At 47.6% G+C, this 19076-nt stretch overlaps 1 protein-coding gene across 1 annotated transcript; it reads right to left on the bottom strand.

Annotated features, from left to right (window-relative positions):
• Positions 1-1196: 1196 nt before the first annotated feature.
• LOC108941604 (mucin-5AC-like) lies at positions 1197-17607 on the bottom strand. Its single transcript, XM_029254340.1, has 11 exons — positions 17404-17607; positions 8411-10003; positions 8047-8235; positions 7236-7349; positions 6057-6166; positions 5906-5964; positions 5556-5698; positions 4823-4960; positions 3213-3300; positions 2823-3009; positions 1197-1688 (listed from the first exon to the last, which is right to left on the bottom strand). Exons 1-11 carry the CDS (start codon positions 17465-17467, stop codon positions 1560-1562), a joined length of 2814 nt encoding a protein of 937 aa, XP_029110173.1. The 5' UTR covers positions 17468-17607; the 3' UTR covers positions 1197-1559.
• Positions 17608-19076: the final 1469 nt, after the last annotated feature.

Genomic DNA, 19076 nt, shown 5'->3' with positions numbered 1-19076 from the left:
TCGGAGGAAAATGAACACGTTACAGGTGACTGAGAGACGTCGCTCATCCGGTCCGTCGTTCCTCAGTCGTCTTGCTCAGCACCAGTCCACCGCAGAGCGAAAGTTCGTGGCTCCAATATAAAACGATTATTTTTGAAGGATAGACAAGGAAGGGGGGCACGGTGGGTTGAACCAGGTCCTGCTCTCCGGTAAGTCTGGGGTTCGAGTCCCGCTTGGGGTGCCTTGTGATGGACTGGCGTCCCGTCCTGGGTGCGTCCCCTCCAGACTTGCGCCCTGTGTTGTTGGGTTAGGCTCTGGTTCCCCGCGACCCCGTATGGGACAAGCGGTTCAGATGGTGTGTGTGTGTGTGTGTGTGTGTGTGTGTGTGTGTGTGTGGATAAACAAGGACACAGTACAGCTGACACTTAGAAATTATATATATTTTTAAATACGTAACAATAGTGTGTGTGCAGAGCAAGAAACACAAACTGATCAAATCTGGAAAAAAGCATCTATGTTTTTACTCACCCTCCGCTGCCAGTTTTCAAGGTACATGTGACATATTTAATTTCTCACTACAGATTTATTGAGGTGTGAAGAAAATTAAAACTGAATGGGACACCAAGTTGGCACTCATCTAGAACGTTGTTATTACTTGTAGATAGACGTTAAAATTCTTTTTTCAATCTAAAATGTCCAGGTGGGATGGGGTGTGGTGGGGGAGACCCCTGGCACTTGGACCCCAGAGGGTTTTTTTTTTTTTTTTTTTCCCTCCCTTGTCTTTTAGTTGGGAGTTTTTTTTTTTTTTGGTTCCTTTCCTCCACGGCCAGTAGGGAACTTAGAGCTTTAATAAATTCACGGATGCAGTATTACTCTGGTAAAAAGCCAACTGTCTTATTTGTTTCTCTGTTTTCTTCCTTTGTTACATTCCCTTCCTATTCCTTTGTTCAACCCTCTATAAACATAAATGGAATTAAACATGAAGGGCTCCCCAATTAAGAAATAAGTTTTGAAATGGGGGGGGGGAGTACACAGTGGCACAGTGTGTTGGACTGGGTCCTCCTCTCTGGTGGGTCTAGGGTTCGAGTCCCGCTTGGGGTGCCTTGTGGCAGACTGGTGTCCCGTCCTCGGTGTGTGCCCCCCCATGCCCCGAGTTGCCAGGTAGGCTCCGGTTCCCCGCGACCCCGTCTGGGACAAGCGGTTCAGAAAGAGTGTGTGTGTTTGTTTGTTTGTTTGTTTGTTTCATTTGCTCATTTCAAAAGAAACAATCTTCAGGCCAACTGATATTTTTGGGATTTTTCTCCGAAATCCAGCCTCCGTTACGAATTACTAGTAATGCCGAGCGGGTCAGTTTGTTCCTCGAGTTTGCAGACGGTGCTTCTGACTTTGGTAGGAAATAAAGCACAGATTTTACAGTCGTGCGGTACATTTTGCAGGCTTGCTTTTCCACTGCACTCTTTCACAAAAAAAGAAAAAAAAAAAAAAAAAAAAAGTTTTCACCTGCAGGATGCTGTACAAAATGGGCCCGGGAGCAAAGTCTCTGTTCTCCCACTTCTCCAAACTCCACGTTACGAGGCGTTTCATTTGGTCCTGCGATCTTCCGCGAGGAAGTACGGGTTCTCGTGGCCCTGGATCAGGTAGGAGTATCGCGTCGTGTTTTTCCCTTTGAAGGTCCTCATGTCCTCTGGGGAGACTTCATAGGGTTCCACCTGCGAGGAAGGAGAGCAAAGCTGATGGACGCACACGAAGGCGGGCCTCGCGCCGCCCTCGCACCCGGCCACTGACGGGTAACGAAAGCCCATAAGACGACGCCGCACAAACGGACCACGAAGGACAATAACTTTGAAAAGCAGCAAATACATTTTTGAGCAGTCATAATTTTAGACTTTATGGCTGCAATGTAACTTTACAGAGCGTTCTGGGCATTTTTACAGCTACATTTTATATATTTAGCAGCCACTTTTTTCCAAAGCGACTTCCAATGACCTCTATGTAGTGTTATGAGCCCACACACCTTATTCACCGCGGTGACTTACACTGCTGGACCCACTCCTTACACTGGGTCACTCATCCGTACATCAGTGGAACACACACACACACTCTCTCTCTGTCACTCACACACTATGGGTGAACCTGAACAGCATGTCTTTGGACTGTAGGAGGAAACCAGAGCACTCGGAGGAAACCCACGCAGACACAGGGACAAGATGCAAACTCCACACAGACTGAGCGGGGATCGAACCCACGTCCTCCCGTACCACCCAGGCGCCGTGAGACAGCAGCGCTACTCACGGCAGGTCTTCGGACGTTTCAAATTTAAAAGGAAACCCGTCGTTCTCGCTTGCTGTATCAGCAACCAAGTTCGGAATTGCTTTGCCACGAAGAGCAAAGTGTAAATAAACATCCATCTTCGTGGGGGGTCTAGTGATCCTGTTCTTCTCGGATGATGGAGCTGTTCGCAAAGCTCATATTTTAAGAGTCCTAAGTTGATAATACTTATAATAAAGCTTTTTTTTTTTTTTTTTTTTTTTATTATTTAGCTTTTATTAGTCCTTTTATCCAACATGAATTATTACTGACCCGTTTGCACAGTTCGGTATTTTTACTGTATCGATTCAGGTTCAGTACCGTGATGAAAGGCTCCTGCTCCAAACGGCAGCGGGATTCAAACCACAGCTCATCACATAAGCGAATAAGCGAACGGCGCTGCTTGCTGCACCAGCAGCGTCGAAGGTCTCAGGTTTCCCACCGGACACTTTGTGCTCCACAATCTCTAAGTGTGACGCGACAGAGGAGGGAGACGGTGAAGCGGGGTGGGGGTGGGGGTGGGGGCTGTTTCTCACCAAGCCGTTGCTGTGCCACTTCTTGTCGAGCTCAGAACCAAGGTGGCTGTTCTCTACCATCTCCATCGGGGCGGGATCCCAGTTGGTAGCGGCACGCGGGATGTGGGTGAATTCCTGGCTTGGCCACGTCGCCCGGAGCTCCTCGCCAGGCGGCGGGCTGCTGTATCCGGCCTTTCTCGGCGGCCCCCTGCAAACAGGCAGCGCTTGTTAACGCCACAAACGAGAGACTCGCCTGAGCTGGACGTGCCCTGGAGGGGGGGGGGGGCTGGACGGTGCCGAAAGGGCCGACGTTACGCGCGGATCCCCGCAGGGCGGGAGCCCGCCGTTCCCGCTTCGGCACCGCTGCGAGACCTACTGGGAGGAAATCCACGGAACCTCTTTCGCTCCCACCTCCGGCAGTAGACGACGAAGGCGAGCAGCACGACGAGCAGCAGGGGAGCCAGAACGCAGGAGACGACCACCAGAGCCAGCAGGGACGCTGCGGGACGAGAGGCACAGCAAGGTCAGTCCTCCCAGCAGCGGCTTCACCTCGCAGGGGGTCACGGCTTCGCCTCTTTTTTGGCGCGCGAGCAGAGTACGGGCTATTCCGGATCACACGCGCACGGGGGTACAAATACTTGTTTCCCACGTCCTGTGACCTGAGGTTCTATGAAGAGGCACCAAAGTTTGGAGCGAAAAGGCTGGACTTGCATGAGAAACTTACAGTCGTCACAGTTAAATCCTGCATATCCAAAGGGGCACCTGCAGTGGAAATAAAGAGGAAATTGACGCCACTTTGTACAGTAACTCAATGCCCCACGTGGACAAGACAACAGAGGGGGCAACGGCACACTTTTTAAAGCCATCGAAGGTTAAAATACGCCACGAGGCGAAGAAGAACCAAACGGGGTAAAGAACCTTACTGTTGGAGTAATGGTCCGTAGCAGAAAGCAGCAGAGGCAGGGGCTCGAGTGAGAGCGCGGCCGAAACCCGCTGACTGACATCTCGTAACTATGGGCTTCATATTTCCTTTTCTCCCACGTAACACACACGTTTACGCTGAGGTGGAGCCCTAGAAGGCCGACGCTACGCTTTCTAACAATTTAGCAATTTAAAGAGAATTGAGGAATCGCACACTCACGGCACGCAGCTCCCTCCCTCGGCTCGCTCTCCGCTGGCGCAAGCTGTGGAGGTGAAACCCAGGGTGAGACTGTGACACTGGGGTCGAATCCCTCCGTACGCTGAGCCCGGAAATGTCCGAGAGGCTCCAAATTTCATTCGCTTGAGCTGCCCTTCGGAAAGGGGCGTGAGCGCAATGCAGCTTCGTCTTTAGGTTCACAGCTTCCAGGTGTTACTTCAGACAACAGTTTCCTTCAGCATTGCTGGTCCTTATGGAAACGTACTGAGAGGCGGTTCTGTGTTCAAACCAACGCACACAGCAGCTCAGAGCAACTGCTCCCCTCACCGTCATTGTTCTCCTAAAGGCATCATTAAGATGCTTCGGCATTTTTGGGAAACATCTGTTTATTCATCAGACACGTTTCTCCAAAGCAACTTCCGATGAACTCTAATGTAGTGTTATGAGCCCACATACCTTATTCAGCAAGGTGACTTACACCACTAGATACACTACTTACACTGCGTCACTCATCCACACACACACTCTCTCTGTCACTCACACACTATGGGGGGAAACTTGAACAGCATGTCTTTGGACTGTGGGAGGAAACCAGGGCACCCCAAGGAAACCCACACAGATGAACAAACAAACTTCACACAGACTGAGCGGGGATCAAACCCACGTCCTCCCGTACCACCCAGGCGCCGTGAGACGGTGGCGCTACTTGCCGCCCCACCCGCGTACGCTACTAGATACGCTGCTTCACAACGAGTTACTCAATAAAGACACCAGTGAAACACTTTCTCACATACACACTACATGCTTTGTGATGCGTACAAGTCGAAGAGGGGTTAAAGTTGACAGCTGAAAGAACAAATAAATGGACGGCCGGTGAGATCACCTGTGCAGGTGCTGCTGGAATAGAAGGAGGGGACGTAGCCCTCCCGGCAGGTGCACGCGACGGTACCATTGATCGCGAACACGCAGGCGGTGGTCTTGATGTCGCAGGGAGCCGGCTGTTGATGGCAGAGGTCGGTAGCTGTGCGTGGGGAGAGGCATGAGAACAGAACACGAAGCTAAAGGCCGTAGAAGTGATCCCTGGGTCCAACTTCACCACGAAACGAACTTTGCATGCAGCAGGTAGCAAAGTGGGTGGAGCCACTGCCTTCCAGTCAAAAAGGGGTTAAATACAGCTTTCGATCAAGGTACTCTCCCTGAATTGATAGGGTAAAAATTGAAATTATCAGCGGATGCCGTCAAGGTCGAGCTTGGGTGCTCAAAGGCCCTTTTTACAGAAAAATTCGGAGGGAAGGGCGCGAGAGCACACTCAACCTTTCCAAAATCAATCAGTTTAATTCCACAAATAATAAAAGAAACATTTTGCACTTATTTCGCCAGCCAGTGTTTAAAAACCATGATATCTGCTATGTGAAGAAATGCAAAACACATGACGCTCAGCAGTGTGCTGGTTCTCAATGGAACCCAACCCTCAGCCTCAACAGCCTCAGTGATGTTTAGGCGTCGCACGTTCACGTATTTCAGCTTGCGCCTTCCTTGAAAGTCCATCATCCATAAATTTACATCACGAGCGGAGCACAAAGGTCTCGGGCAGGGACACCGGGTGCCGGACCGACCTCTGAACTGCGCGGCGGCCAGCAGGCCGCAGGTGCCATTGCAGTTCTGGATGGCGGCGCCGATGGCGGTGGCGGTGGACTGCTGGGTGGCGTTGGAGCCAAGTGCGAACACGTTGTTCACAGAGGCCACCACACTCCCCTTCCTGGAGGTCAAAGATTCACACGGGAGGAAGGTGGACACATCAGCTTCAAACTTTTGAAAACGTCTTCAAAGAACCAGCAAAGCTAATGCTCAATCATTTTGGGTTGGGTCAGTCCAAACACTTCCCCTCCCCCTTGTCAAAAACGGTTCTGAGCCATTTTCTAGGGCACATATTAAATAAAATAGAAAAAAATTCCAAATGACTCACCTTAGCTCCAGAACAGTGGATTTCACGTACCCTGGTTGATCTTTCAGAGCCTCTCTCAGCTAAAGAAATGTGAGAATCGCGGTCTTACAAAGACGGTCCAACAGCTTTACCGCGGCCTTGTAAGTTGCGAGACCACATCTCAACGACTTACTGCATCCGAAATGCGCTTTGCCGTGTCCCGGAACACTTGAGATGTCCTGTTGCTCATTTTGGGCTCAAACGTCAGATGTGTGACACGCAGATCTCCAGGAAAGACTCTGGCTGTGATGGAGAACCTCTGCATGAGATCACCTGCGCTCTAGTCGTTCACGTCTACCAACTAAAAACAAAACCAGCGCTTTTTTCAAGTTATTCACATAGAGCGATGAGTGAGAACCAGGCATCTACAACGATGTGGAAAAAATAAACCCGGTGGAAAGTTTAAGTTCTTAAAGTGAAACATGAAGACACGTGGATGTCTGGTCCTCACTGAAACACCTTCAACAGGGTGGCTGCCGGTGTCGCAGTTCGGGCCACTGCCTTGCGCCGAAGTTCCAGTCCTACCTCCTGCTGCAGTCCCCTTGAGCCAAACACTTTCCCAAATTAGCCTGGTGTAAAAATTTAACAAGTAACCCTAGAAATACTTCCGATTCTCTCTTTAGGAAGGGTCTCAAAAGTCACCTCTTTCGGATTCGCTTCTCCCCCAATCTTCCGAGGTCTTGATAAACGCGTCCGTCTTTGTTCGTCTTTAATCGCTTTAATGAGGATTCGTTTCATTATGGAAAAGCCTTTATGCAGCTACTCGTGTGACGTACACAGGTTTATACCGCGGTACGTGAGGAACGGACCCTGCCCAGACCATCCCTTCTGCTGATGCGCTTTTCGTTTTGTTCTCTGACGATCTGCGTCGTTTTGGTGTTAAATGAGCCAATGCAATTATTTACGCAACGAAATTAAAATGTATGCAATCTCCTGGGGTAGAAGAAGTGAGTAAAGCATTGGATTAAATACTCTGTTGCTTTTTTGCCAGAAATGACCTCATGTGATTGTTTTTTGCAGCTTTTGCATGTGTCCCTTGCGTTGACCGTGCAGAATTCGGCAACTCCCTCCGACACGGAACCTCTTCGAGCGCATGATGCTTGAAGGCCTTCCGACCTGCCTGGCTCACTAAGTCCCCCCCACAAATGTTGATTTGGAGGCGAACTTCCTCTACCCACATTACAATGTAGTTGTATGAAGAAGAAGCCTCGTGTACTTCTGCACACGTCAGTAAAACCAGCTGGTCGGAGCGATGGTACCAGTGGGTTTCGGAGGACCACGTGCGATCGACAGCGTGCCTTCAGCCCTCTACCTCGTTCACAGCGGCCCGTGGAATAGAAGAACCCGGGAAGACACTGGCAGGTGAAGTTCCCGCTGAGCTCCACACAGATGCTGCTGAACGGACACGGGTTCGAGCTGCAGAATCCTGGTGAAAATTAAGGAAGAACATGACGGTTATCCGCATATAGGCGACTCGCTGTTCCCACTTTTTAAGATCCGCGTCACCGGCTTCTTTCTGCATTTCATATCGAAAATAGCACTTCCTCCTATAACATGAACTCTGCTCACTGCTTCCTCTTTTATAAAGTCATTGTTTTTGTCCCGTACACACAGGGCAACAGTGTCACAGTTTTCAGTGACCAATGAATGCGCTGGTTAAAGACACAAATAGGTTGGGTTCCCGAAGGAGTCTTCCAGTGATCTATCAGCCTTTAAAGTAAATTAATAGGGTAAGTAAAATAATGTAGATGTGTAAGCACAGTGCTATGCATCAATTTAAAAATTCATTAATTCGTTAAATGAATAAAATCATCGGATTAAAGGCGGAATGGATTCGGCAGGCCGACTGATAACGACTTGATCCCTCCCGTGTAAGTTAAGCATGTTATCTTTATTATTTGCAACACACCTTATGCTGGTTAAATTTTAGCAGAACCATTTTTACAGCTATAAATGTACTGAGGGATACAGGTACTCTTGTTCAGGGATATTACACTGGCATGATTCAAACACCCTTCCTGTCGAATCATTAAGCCACTTTGGTGCTACATCAGAAAAGACCTTCAGAACTTACGTGTGAAAATGCTGCAGGTGGGACCCTGCAGCAGAACCCCGGAACTCACCTGCGGGTTTGACGGGAACCTCTGTAGTGCCGGGGTTGGTGGTTGATGCGGTACTGGGCTCGACCGGGGCAGAACTGCTGTTCTGCTTTGGGGATGTTGTACTGGAGTCTGTCCACCATACTGTGGTGGAAGTGATGCCAGGGGATGGTGTTGAGATGCTGTTTCCAACGGTCGTGACTTGAGTGGAGCCTATTAGTCAAAAGTCAAGAGTTAAAAACTTAACTTGATATCAAGCGCTTTCAAAGATAGACATACAAGAAAGTTCAACAGCCATGAAGGCAGCTCAGAATCCTTTTCCATTTACTTTGAGATTATAAATGGAACCTCATTTGTTCAAGAATCAAAAATACTGGAAAGCATGTACCTTCATCAGACTCCGTGGGTATGGCAGAGGAAGGACTTGTTGTCAGTGTGAGCTTTGTTCCTGTATCTGGTGTTGTCATACTTTCAGGGGTACCAGACGTCTGTTCAGTAGTGTCATTTTCTTCAGGGCTACTGGTGCCACTTGAGGTGTTTTCTGATTCTGGAAGTGTATTGCGACTTTCAGAGGAAGTTGTGTAGATGTGTGTTGGTGCACTGTTTGAGCTTCTCACAAGTACACTTGTGGTGGGGGAGGTAAACATTGTAGAACTGTTAGAAGGGGATGTGCCTAACTCTGCTGTGGTACTGCTGAGGTTGGTTAAGTCCTTTGCTGGTAAGGAATGGGATGATGTGGTCTTCAAATCAGAGGTTGTGACTGTGTCCATAGTGGTATGAGCAGAAGTAGTCATGTGGTTAGTGGAGTTTTGAGGTGGTGCACCAGAGGTGATCAAGTTAGCGGTAGTGACAGAAGCAGTGGTGGTAAAGTAATTTCCTGCATATGTAGAGGAATGGAAGGGGCTGCTGGTAGGAGTTATGACTTTTTCTGTGGTGACATGGTCAGAGGTACTCGAGTGAATTTCAGGAACATTTCCTGGAAATGTCGCAGATGCCATGGAGTTATGATTAGTAGTTGAAAGCATTTCTGTAAAATAGTCTGACTCGGTCACAGGGGCCGTCTGTTCATTTCCTGAAGATGTATGGGAAGCAGTAGGGTTATAGGTAGGATTTGTGGTCATTTCTGTGGTGACTTTGTCTGAATGAGTCACATGACTGGTCGAGTAACTTTCTGGAAACGTTGGAGATGCTGTCTGGTTATGGACTAGGACTTGACTGGAGGATGTCACAAGAATCGTGGTGTCTAGTTTTGAAGATGTAGTGGATGCTGTTGGAGTTTGAGTAGCGTCTGAGACCATTTCCATTGTGACTTTGCTAGAGGTGACCATAAGATTGGTAGAGTCACTTCCTGGAGATGCTGTTTGGGTTTGGGCTGGAGTTGTGATAGTTTCCATTTGTATCTGAGTGGAGGTAGACACAATGGTAGTGGAATTCTTTTCTGAAGATGTAGTGGATGCTGTTGGTGTATGGGTAGGACTTGAGACCATTTCTGTTTTAACTTCAGTAGATGTTGTTACAGGATTGGTGGAGTCACTTTCTGGAGATGCTACTGGGTCATGCATCGGAGTTGTCACCATTTCCATAGCGACTTGACTGAAGGTGGAAACGAGGGTGGAGATGTACTTCTCTGAAGATGCAGACGACGCTACTGGGTTAGCAGCATATGTGACAGTTTCCATAGTGACTCGATCAGAGGTAGACACAGAGGTCGTCGAGTCGGTTTCTGAAGGTGCTTGTGGCGATATTGTTGTCTCTGCAGTAGTCCAGCTGGTTTCTATACCATAATTGTGGGAGGTTGTTGTAAGGGTGACTGGGACTTCTGAGACACTGGCATCCTCTACAGAAGAGGTGGCACTCGTATCTGTGGTAGGGGACCTTTCACCTCTAGAAGAAACAGAATCCACAGGCACTGCTGTAAATGTGGACGGAGTGGTTTCACTGGTGCCCTCAGATCGCATGGAAACGTCCTCAGCCAGTACACCTAGACAAAAATAAGAGGCACAGGCAGAGACTAGCGTTATACGCAGTACCATCACAACATAAGAGTCAAAATGCAAGAGAATCAGAAGAGCCCTAAGAGATCCCATTGAACTGATCCTATTGACCCATTGCTTATCTATACTATATAATCAACACTATATCTATACACTATATAATCACAGCTCTAAGCCGTTCAAAAATAATTGTACCTGTCTGCGTGCGATTCACGAGAAAGTTACTGCTACAAACACAAATGTGAGGAACACCAGAAAGGACACAAGCTGCTGAAGTATGTGCCCTTAGAGAAGCACCCAATAGTTCATACTCAGGTCTCTTGAGTGCTTTTCCGCTCCTCCCAGCCCTATCTGGAGATAAGATTACCATCACCCGAAATGCCGAGCTCGCACTGCCCGCAGAAGTCCTCCAAACCAAACTATATGTGAGAGGCCACCTCACGGATAACTGTTAAAACAGAGCAGTCCCAAAGGCATTACGGTATTTTGACCATAATTCAGCAGAAAGTTACTGACCTTAAGATCATAATAAATAGTAAATACTGACCTTAAAATTGTAATAATAAATAATATTTTATGCAGCAGGACTGATTATTATGCCGAAGAGGATTGATGTAGCTGACGCTTATTTGGAGCTCATTACTTTTATGTATTTAACAGTAAGGCATATATCCCGGGAGATCCATGCAGTGTTATGGACCTCTGACCACACATCGGCTAAGGCCACAGAAAGCAATCAATCCAAGACCCATCATTTTTGCATGCAAAGTATTAATTATCAATCCATTCATTCCCAATAACCCCCTGCCCAATCGTGGTGATCCACAGCCTATCCCAGAAGCGCAGGGCGTGAGGTACGGCGCGGTCACACCCTCGCATACATTTACTTACACGTACACAAACTAATGGCAATTTAGTCGTCATTTCAGCTGGCAGATGTTTTTGGACTGGGGGAGGAAACCAGAGCACCTGGAGGAAACCCACGCCAACGAGCAAATTCCACACAGACTGAGCCGGAATCAAACCCATATCTGAACCCGCAGCCCCGTGAGGCGCCAGGGATACCTGCTACACCACTGTAACCTATTGACATAAGATATAAATGCCCCTCCAGATTATGGTTTCAAGTGTGCCAGATTCCATGGGGGAAAATGATGTGGGCCAATCCGTTTAAATATCATAATATCCGCTTTGACCAACAACCCAGGTCTGCAAAGCTTTCACTAGTTAACTCTTATTGTTGGCGCCATGATGACTAGGGGACTACCTGTGATTTGACACATCGGAGCAGTTTCAAGAGAACATGTTTCCTAGGTACTGCCACTTCCTATTTCGTTCTTATTCTTTACTCTGAGGGTTGCTGGGGTGAAGCTAGAGACCATAGGTCGCGAACCTGTGGCATACGCCAAGCCCTTCAATGTTCTCATCCCCAGCCACTTACTCTAAAGCATCGAAGCCTAGCGATGGTCACCATGGAAACTGAGATATAGAAGCTAGGATGTTACAGTGCTGTTATCAGCGTAATGATAAACATCTCGGCAGTAGTATGCGGTGTTGACCCATCACCTCCACTTCGCTTTTCACTTCGCTCTCGCTGCGGTTGTTCAGTAACGAAAAGCAGACGCCGTTGCACGAGGTGAGCGCGTGACTCCAACACAGTGAGCAGAACGGGTCAGACGCACTACTAATACAGTAAATTTGGATCTCACGCCTCAGTACGTCGGCGACGCGTGAAAAATATTCAACGAAACGTCATCAGAAAGTGCTTGTTCAGCGTAAGGTCCTGAAGGTCTGGAGACATGGGGCTCGAAGCAGGGCGTGATGTTGGGCGCGTCAGCGCTACCTGCTCTGCCGCTGTGCTGCCCAACAACATTTCAATTATTTTAAAAAGTCACTTGCTTGTAACAATGGTCTTGTATTCCACTGTGGGTGGTCTAGGTAGTAAAGGCACACTTGTGCTAGAGAAGCACAGAAAGGCTGCAAAAAGTTATTTTTGACCTGGAGGACGCCACCAGTTTGCAAAATCATGCCTTGTATTCGAGACCCATTTCTATATCCAAATGCCTCTCCAGTGGAGGTTCTGCTGTCTTGTATCTCGGCAACGTTAAGACAACGTTGCACACTTGCCTCGGCGAACACGCTGGCCATGAACCGAATGTGTAGGTGGCGACGGACCCCAGCCTCCCCAACGCAGAGCAACTCCAGCGAGCCTCCGTCGCCGTGGCAACACAATGCTTCATCAGCGCTGCGTGACGGTGTGATGTGCTTCGTCACGGCACAGTCACCGTGGTCACCTCACAGAGTTTATTTCTGGGTATTCTGAGTATTCTGGGAACGACACACCAAACATTTCACACAGTGTATCTGGCGTGAGAAAGAATTAATCACGGGTCGGGCGTGTCCGTTCGCAAGGGTGCTCATTTTGCTGGAAAAAACCAGCAAAACATAATCAGAATTCCTCACAATGATGTATTTTTAATTCGTACTGTCATTTTTTTTGTGTATTTTCTCACGTGAACTCCGTTTCCAAAGAATACTGATACAGCGTGTTTGTTCTTGAATGGAGCGTCAGGGCAAAAGCTCATTCATCCCTGTTAAACTGTGTGCTCTTACAAAGAAAAAGGCAAAGAAAGCTCTTCTTCCCAAGTCCACGAGTCAAGAAATACACACAGACCTCTATTATTTTCACCAACTTACCAAGAAGCACATTTCTTGTTTTTTTTGTTGTAGCATTGAGGAGAGTTAATTACTCCACCAGAAGGGTGTTGGTTCGAATCACAAGACATTATGTAAATGCTATTTGTTACGAACATTGATAATGAACAAGCATTATTAGCAGCATGCTCTTTACACTTGGGACATGGAACGAAAGCACAACTGTGCCACTTTTAGGTCATTATATGATCACAATGTTTGTGTGAGAGTAACCAGCATAGCAGCTCATTAATATTCTACAACTAAGGAGAGAGGTTTGATTACTGTTACATGTTTGGCAAGGAACTATAGTGCGTAGTTATGATTGACACCTTAAGTTTCCAATAATACAGTCTACGGATGACCAAAGGGGTCAATGTTTTTCTACCGCTAGGGAAATTAACGTCTGCGCGACAATTCGGAGGAATTCTCATATGTGCGTGCTCCTTTTCGGGTTGTGTAACTCTTACAACATAGTATGTGATTGCCCCTCTCAAGTACTGCAATCTTTTGCCCTTGTCTTACATATTTGGATGTATCCTCAGCTTCTCAGGGTGCTCTGTACTCTGCGTAGTGTCTATGTGTATGAATTAAATTAATTCTTTGAAAGGACTGCATTTATGGATGAATTCTGTGCTAACCCTCCTCCACACACACACACACACACAAGTGCCCGCTCTTTTGTGCCAGCAGGAAGCTGTGAAGCCGCGTGACTCATGCTGACGCCGTCTATTCGGAGCCTTTTCTTTGGACTCTGATGAACGCCGCTCATTCTGAGGCCCCCGTGCGCAAATTCCTGCGACGGCCAAAGAAAAGGAGCGACCTTGCTACTCCTCTTCCCTTCCGTCAGGGGTGCGCTGGGGGTGGGGGTTCATCGAGGAGCCGAGAGCGTACGGGATGCGGTGGACACCTTCTGGAGTTGCCAAGGAAACATCTCCAGATTACTTGGGATTAGAGAGCATTCCCGAAATAGTCTGTCTCGCATCAAGCAGTGCGGAAGCCTTGATTAAGGGCTGCGCTGCGACACGAGCGCGTGAACCTTCAGCGCCATCGCCGAAACCCGTATTCCGGAGAGCGATCCATGGCAGCGCTCGTTGCATCAGCATCGTCGTCCCTTAAACGTGTTCCCGAGGTGTGTGACCTAACAAGGTTCGGCGGGTTGCCGATCTGTTCACAAGTGGTGGCCTCCAACAGAACACCTATTCTCACACTTGCTGTTGCTCATGCCGTTTACCACAGTACAAGCGAGCTGGCTCTCTTTCCCAACATCTCAGACGGACAGCTGAAAGACTGAAGGCTTGCTCTCCTCCGCTCCCCCGTCAGGAGATGCTTCCTTCCCTGGCTGTGGAAACGCACCCGTAGGGCTTCTATACGCATCAGAGCGGGCCATCCTGACGCGAGCTCGCCGGGGGGCACCTCGTCAATACAGGCCCGCCCTTCGTTTTTACCACCTACACGGCCGATCCCCCTACGTGGGACTTCCTCGTTCGGCCGCTGCAGGTTGGCGGCAAGTCCCTTATCGGCCCGTCGATCTCCAAATCCTCCTCTAGTTCCCTTGACAGCTGCAGACGGCTCAGAGGGAAGTAGCCGGAGATGCCACTTCTGCTCACGGAAGGGAATTCCGTGCCGACAGGGGGATCTGGATCTTATCTCGAGCCTTCAAGGTACGGACGCAAAAAGAGAACACGGCTAAATTAAGAAGTGGAGAACAATCCTCGGTCACAGATCCTACAAACCTGCACCGAGCCGAAAGCAGAGCCAGGGGTTTATTCGCTCACTCGTGTCCTCGGTGCCTTACTACCCTGAATACCCAGGGAGACAGGATCCCCCCCAGCCCACAAACACCCCATCGCACTCTAGGGACTTGAATGTGGGGTCTGCAGAAAGGTACCCGATGCAAACGAGCAGCGGCTCTTACGGGCTCCGATGTCTCACGCCGCTGCCGAGGCCCAGCGGGCGGAAACCTGTTGCTTCTCAAGGAAGCTACTCTCCCTCGAGCTTTTATAAGACCCTTAATACCTAAGCAACAGATGGCTGACAGGAGCAGTGACTGTTATGTATGTCCCTGGACCAAGACATCCTATTTATCCTCCGCCAACAAGTGCTTTTCAATTACCGTCCCAGATTAAGAGTAACTTCTAATCCTGTATAGTGGGGGAAGTGGAGGTTTCTACAATTAACGACTCGAATAAGAGTCATTGTAACAGATGTCATCATGCAAATCGGGCATTATTCATGGAGAGGGCTTATCATCGCGACGCCCACTCATTCATTGGGATTAGCTGGGGTTATGATAATGAGCAGTTGGGTCCTCGCTTCTCCACAGGCTGGCGGAGAGGGCCGGAAAGTGCCGGTCAGGTCCAGAGGGACTGTTTAGAATGACGGTTTTCCCCCCTCATTTTCGGGATCTGTCCCCCGAGCGGACCGTAGAAGACCCCAGCCGCAGGTCACAGGTTGAGATGCTGTGGATGAAAACCCGGGTGCTACGGAGGAAATTTAACAAATGTCAGCTCACCCTTGGGATGTGCTCCTTATGGTCACCCCCGGCCGAAGCAGCAGGCCATGACCGTATGCTGAATTTCAAGGCAAGGACATGACCTGCATTTCACGACCTCCAATCCACATTTCCCAGCTGGCAAAAGCACCGGAAGCAAAAAGAGCTTTTAGCAGTATTTGTCCCGAGGCTCAAGACAGCGAAGCAAAGTAATAAAAAGGACCCAAAAGAGTCCCTTTTGAAAATAAGTATGGTTCATGAATATTGCTCTCAGGTGCTCAAAGGACATACAATCTTTGAGGACCAGACATTTACTCCGAACACAGCCTTCATCCACCAGTTGCTCCAAGACTTCCTCCTGAAACTGCCATCAGTGACCAGCATCCCGGGCCACGGGACAGACTCTGTGCCTCGGAGTCATCTCGGGCCATCAAGACCGACTCGGCCTTTTGAATCGACTTGTCAAGTCGCCATGTCCATCACCTGGCTGGAGCACCTCAGCCACAGAGCGACAGCTGTGCCACAGCATCAGGGCGTGATAACGAGGGGCAGGATGGAGAGGCCTAGAGGTACACTACAACTCACCCAACAGAGTGCGGTACGGAAGAAGGGATGGGATACGGCTGGATCATTTGCCCAGAATAAAAAGGAGAGGAAAAACACCGAAGCAGAACAAGGAGGGAATTACCAGCTTTATTATTGGGAAAGGGGTAATAGGGTCATTTGAGGTGCCCTCATCTCTTCCATTGGATATGTGAACTTGCTGCGGTAGCACAAATTTACCACATTTACCTCCTAATCTGGACATATAACTGCTCCCCACCACTCGGTCAATCAAATCCATGCTTCTACACACTAACTCATCCTACAAGCACCAATTTCTTGCACGGCTGCAGGGGGCAAATTCCTCGCTCAGAAGTACTTCATACACGCTGTTATTAGTAGCGTGAACGACACCGGTCGCAATAACGTGCGTTTGGTTTCAGTCTTCTGGAAAGCAGCTGACAGAACCCACTCCCCTCACCGGTATTTTGCGAAAGAACAATCAAAAAGTGTGTTTGTGCTCTTTTATTCCATCGTGGGAAGCAGAGACAGATGGAAATAGTGCACCTCCCCAAATATTATACTTACATAGATAATGTGATTTGCCACTGGAAAGGAGAGCACCTGCTCCCTTGGATCGGCATTAAATCTCATCAGCCACACAGATCACGAAACTGTCTTGTCCAATCCTCTTGTTACACCTTATCCCCAGGGTCTGCTGATTCACACACTCGGTGCACAGCAGCGTACGAGTTTCCCCATTTTCTTTGAAATTTTGCTCTGCTATTGTTTAAACTGTCATCTTCCTTTGAAGGCCGTTTACTTGCGTCCAAGTTTTACTGCAAAATGTCACCTTGTTTAAGTCCTCCTCGGGGCTCGGCCTGCGTGTCCCCCTACGATGGGGACTTCCACCACAAGCGGTTTTTCGGAACACACGCTTACCTGACTGTCATTCTTTCATGCCTTTTCACTCCATTTAAGGCCACAAAACTAAAGTGGCAAAATTATTTAGGCTTGATGAAAATTAAACATGTCCAGCAGTTCATCATTGCTACAGTACCATCTTACCTCAAAGTGGGAATACAATGTCCACGTAATATTTACATAATTATCTCTACTATTTACTGGAAAACAATTTATTTGTGCATCAGGCCAAATTCCTATTAGAAAGTTATCATTTTGAAATCACCGATATCAGATGCACACATGAATTGAGTACTTTCTGATTCCAAGCAGCACGTTAAACTGTCACTTTGATTCATCTAAATAAACCATGATTTGCAGTAATTCCGTTGCCATGAAAACTACACTTCAAAACCACACAGAAGTTATAAAAATAGAAATATCACATTAGTCATACAATGAGTAAGTAAACAGCGCATTGATTTACTCACAGCTCTGCAAACAGCCTCAATACAAAATAAATCTGTATCCTATGTATTTTATAACAAATATATAAGTAAACAGATACATCTGTTTCTGAGCAATAATTATTAGGACAGGATGAAAACACATTTTAACCATTGCTGAGCAGCTCGAGACATGATGATATTTTAAACATTTCTGAAGCTTCAAACCCGTCACGTGGACCAGCAGAAGCCCTCTGCACGGAGACATTATGAAAAATTAAGAAATATAATACGTGCACTTACTTACCAGGTGCGGAAAGGGCATGATGAAGAACGCAAAAGAGGACACATTTATGCAAGAACGTCTGCATGTTAAAGTGAATAAAATGTAAATGTCCTTTTCGGAAAAAAAAAGGTACCTAGAAAATAAGGCAGCTTGCAGGTTTGTGCTGTTATTTCTACTATTTTTCCTATTTCTCATATATAATGACTAAGTAATAAAGCGGATCCCCAGCCCCTCACTCTATTAATGCGGCTCAGGTGTGGAGCTTCGCGCGAACTTAACGGCTCGGAGGCGCAGAGCACACGCCCACTGAGAGGGGCTTTTCTGCTACGCCACGCCCAGGGGCGGGGCTTCAGCGGTAACCACGCCCCCACAGGCCAAACACACGTTGCGCAACCGCCGGGAGAAAGGTGACCGAACCTCATCCACCAGGACTATATTTAGAAACTCGGACCACGTCTCCAGCTACGTTTTAATTACACGCATCTCACATATTTCGTCTTAAGAACAATATGACAACGAGCCGAGTTACATGACTTTCACACTTTGTCGGTCATGTTCCGCATTTATTATAATTATTGCACTTTGCTTTTCTCAGTTGTCTTATCGGATCCAAAACAAGGGGACAACACTAAATACATTACGTCATGTGCGTTTCATACATGAATTACTGTCCAAAACTCTCACTCCAGTAGATCCACAGTACAAATTTGTCAACTTCTTCCCCCTAAGTAGACGGTTACAAGCATAGCAAAAACCTTGAGACATTCAAAAGGTGTGCATAAAGAAAGATGGCAAGAGCTGGCCTGTGAACAAAGGATTTAGTGGCAGAGGACTTGGCAAGGTTGCCATGATTCTGACTGGACCCTTTTGTACTTCAGCTACCAGAGAACGTGGTAACTGATAGCCATAAACTTGCATAAACAAAAACAGGATTTGTGAAGTGAAAATGGAACTTAAATGTAATTTCATCAACCGATGCGCATTCTGGGCTTGGGCCACCTTTGCTTCTCGTGACGGGACGGGCAGGTCTGGTGCATTTCCCAGTTTTTCAAACCACAAGAAAGAAATCAGCATGTCCTCAGTGTCACCTGCATTCTTACATTGATATACAACAAATTTAAAATAAAATAAATAAAAAAAAAAAACCCTTAATGAAACAGAGTAAAACAGCACATGGTATGACAATTTTTGGGGTGAATTAATTCATCTTTAAAATGTGCTCACAATGATTTGATGATTTAATAAGCTTTACCTGCCTTTTAATCAGCACACCTCAAGAAATAAAGGCAAAAAAAATAAATGCAATTGTAGCATATTGTGAAAGAGGCAGAAAAACAGGAGTCTGTTTGCTAGCACAGGAAAAATGAACAGTCCCCTGAAATGTCTTCATCCCTTCAGGTGGAGACACATCCCACAGCGCTGCACAGAAAGGTCATGTTTTCCCACGTTGTTTTGCAACAATTTTTCATCCTCATCTAAGTTATGTCCCGCTCTATATCGCACCTGCCTATCGATCCTATGACGCATGAGGTCAATTTAACCAAACAGCTCAGTCAACTACTAGCCCGGATTCCAGCTAACTGAGTCCTCGGGATTACAGTGGTACAGTACATAGTTACCATGAATCAACATATTGAGGCAAATCGCATCACGCAGCAGACTGAAGAATACTTTTATACAAAAAAACGTAAAGG

Source organism: Scleropages formosus, chromosome 8 (genome assembly GCF_900964775.1).
Source record: "Scleropages formosus chromosome 8, fSclFor1.1, whole genome shotgun sequence".
NCBI classification, from domain to species: domain Eukaryota; kingdom Metazoa; phylum Chordata; class Actinopteri; order Osteoglossiformes; family Osteoglossidae; genus Scleropages; species Scleropages formosus.
The sequence above is the reverse complement of the archived record's forward strand: the minus strand, read 5'-3'. Positions and strand labels throughout refer to the sequence as shown.

Bases quoted from the DNA above. Each gene is read 5' to 3' on its own strand.
- LOC108941604 (XM_029254340.1), bottom strand. From the start codon at position 17,467: ATGCAGACGTTCTTGCATAAATGTGTCCTCTTTTGCGTTCTTCATCAT. The intron at 8,236-8,410 runs GTACATGCTTTC...TTTGACTAATAG, and splicing joins ACCCACGGAGTCTGATGAAG to GCTCCACTCAAGTCACGACC. The intron at 7,350-8,046 runs GTGAGTTCCGGG...AATTTTCACCAG, and splicing joins GGTTCCCGTCAAACCCGCAG to GATTCTGCAGCTCGAACCCG.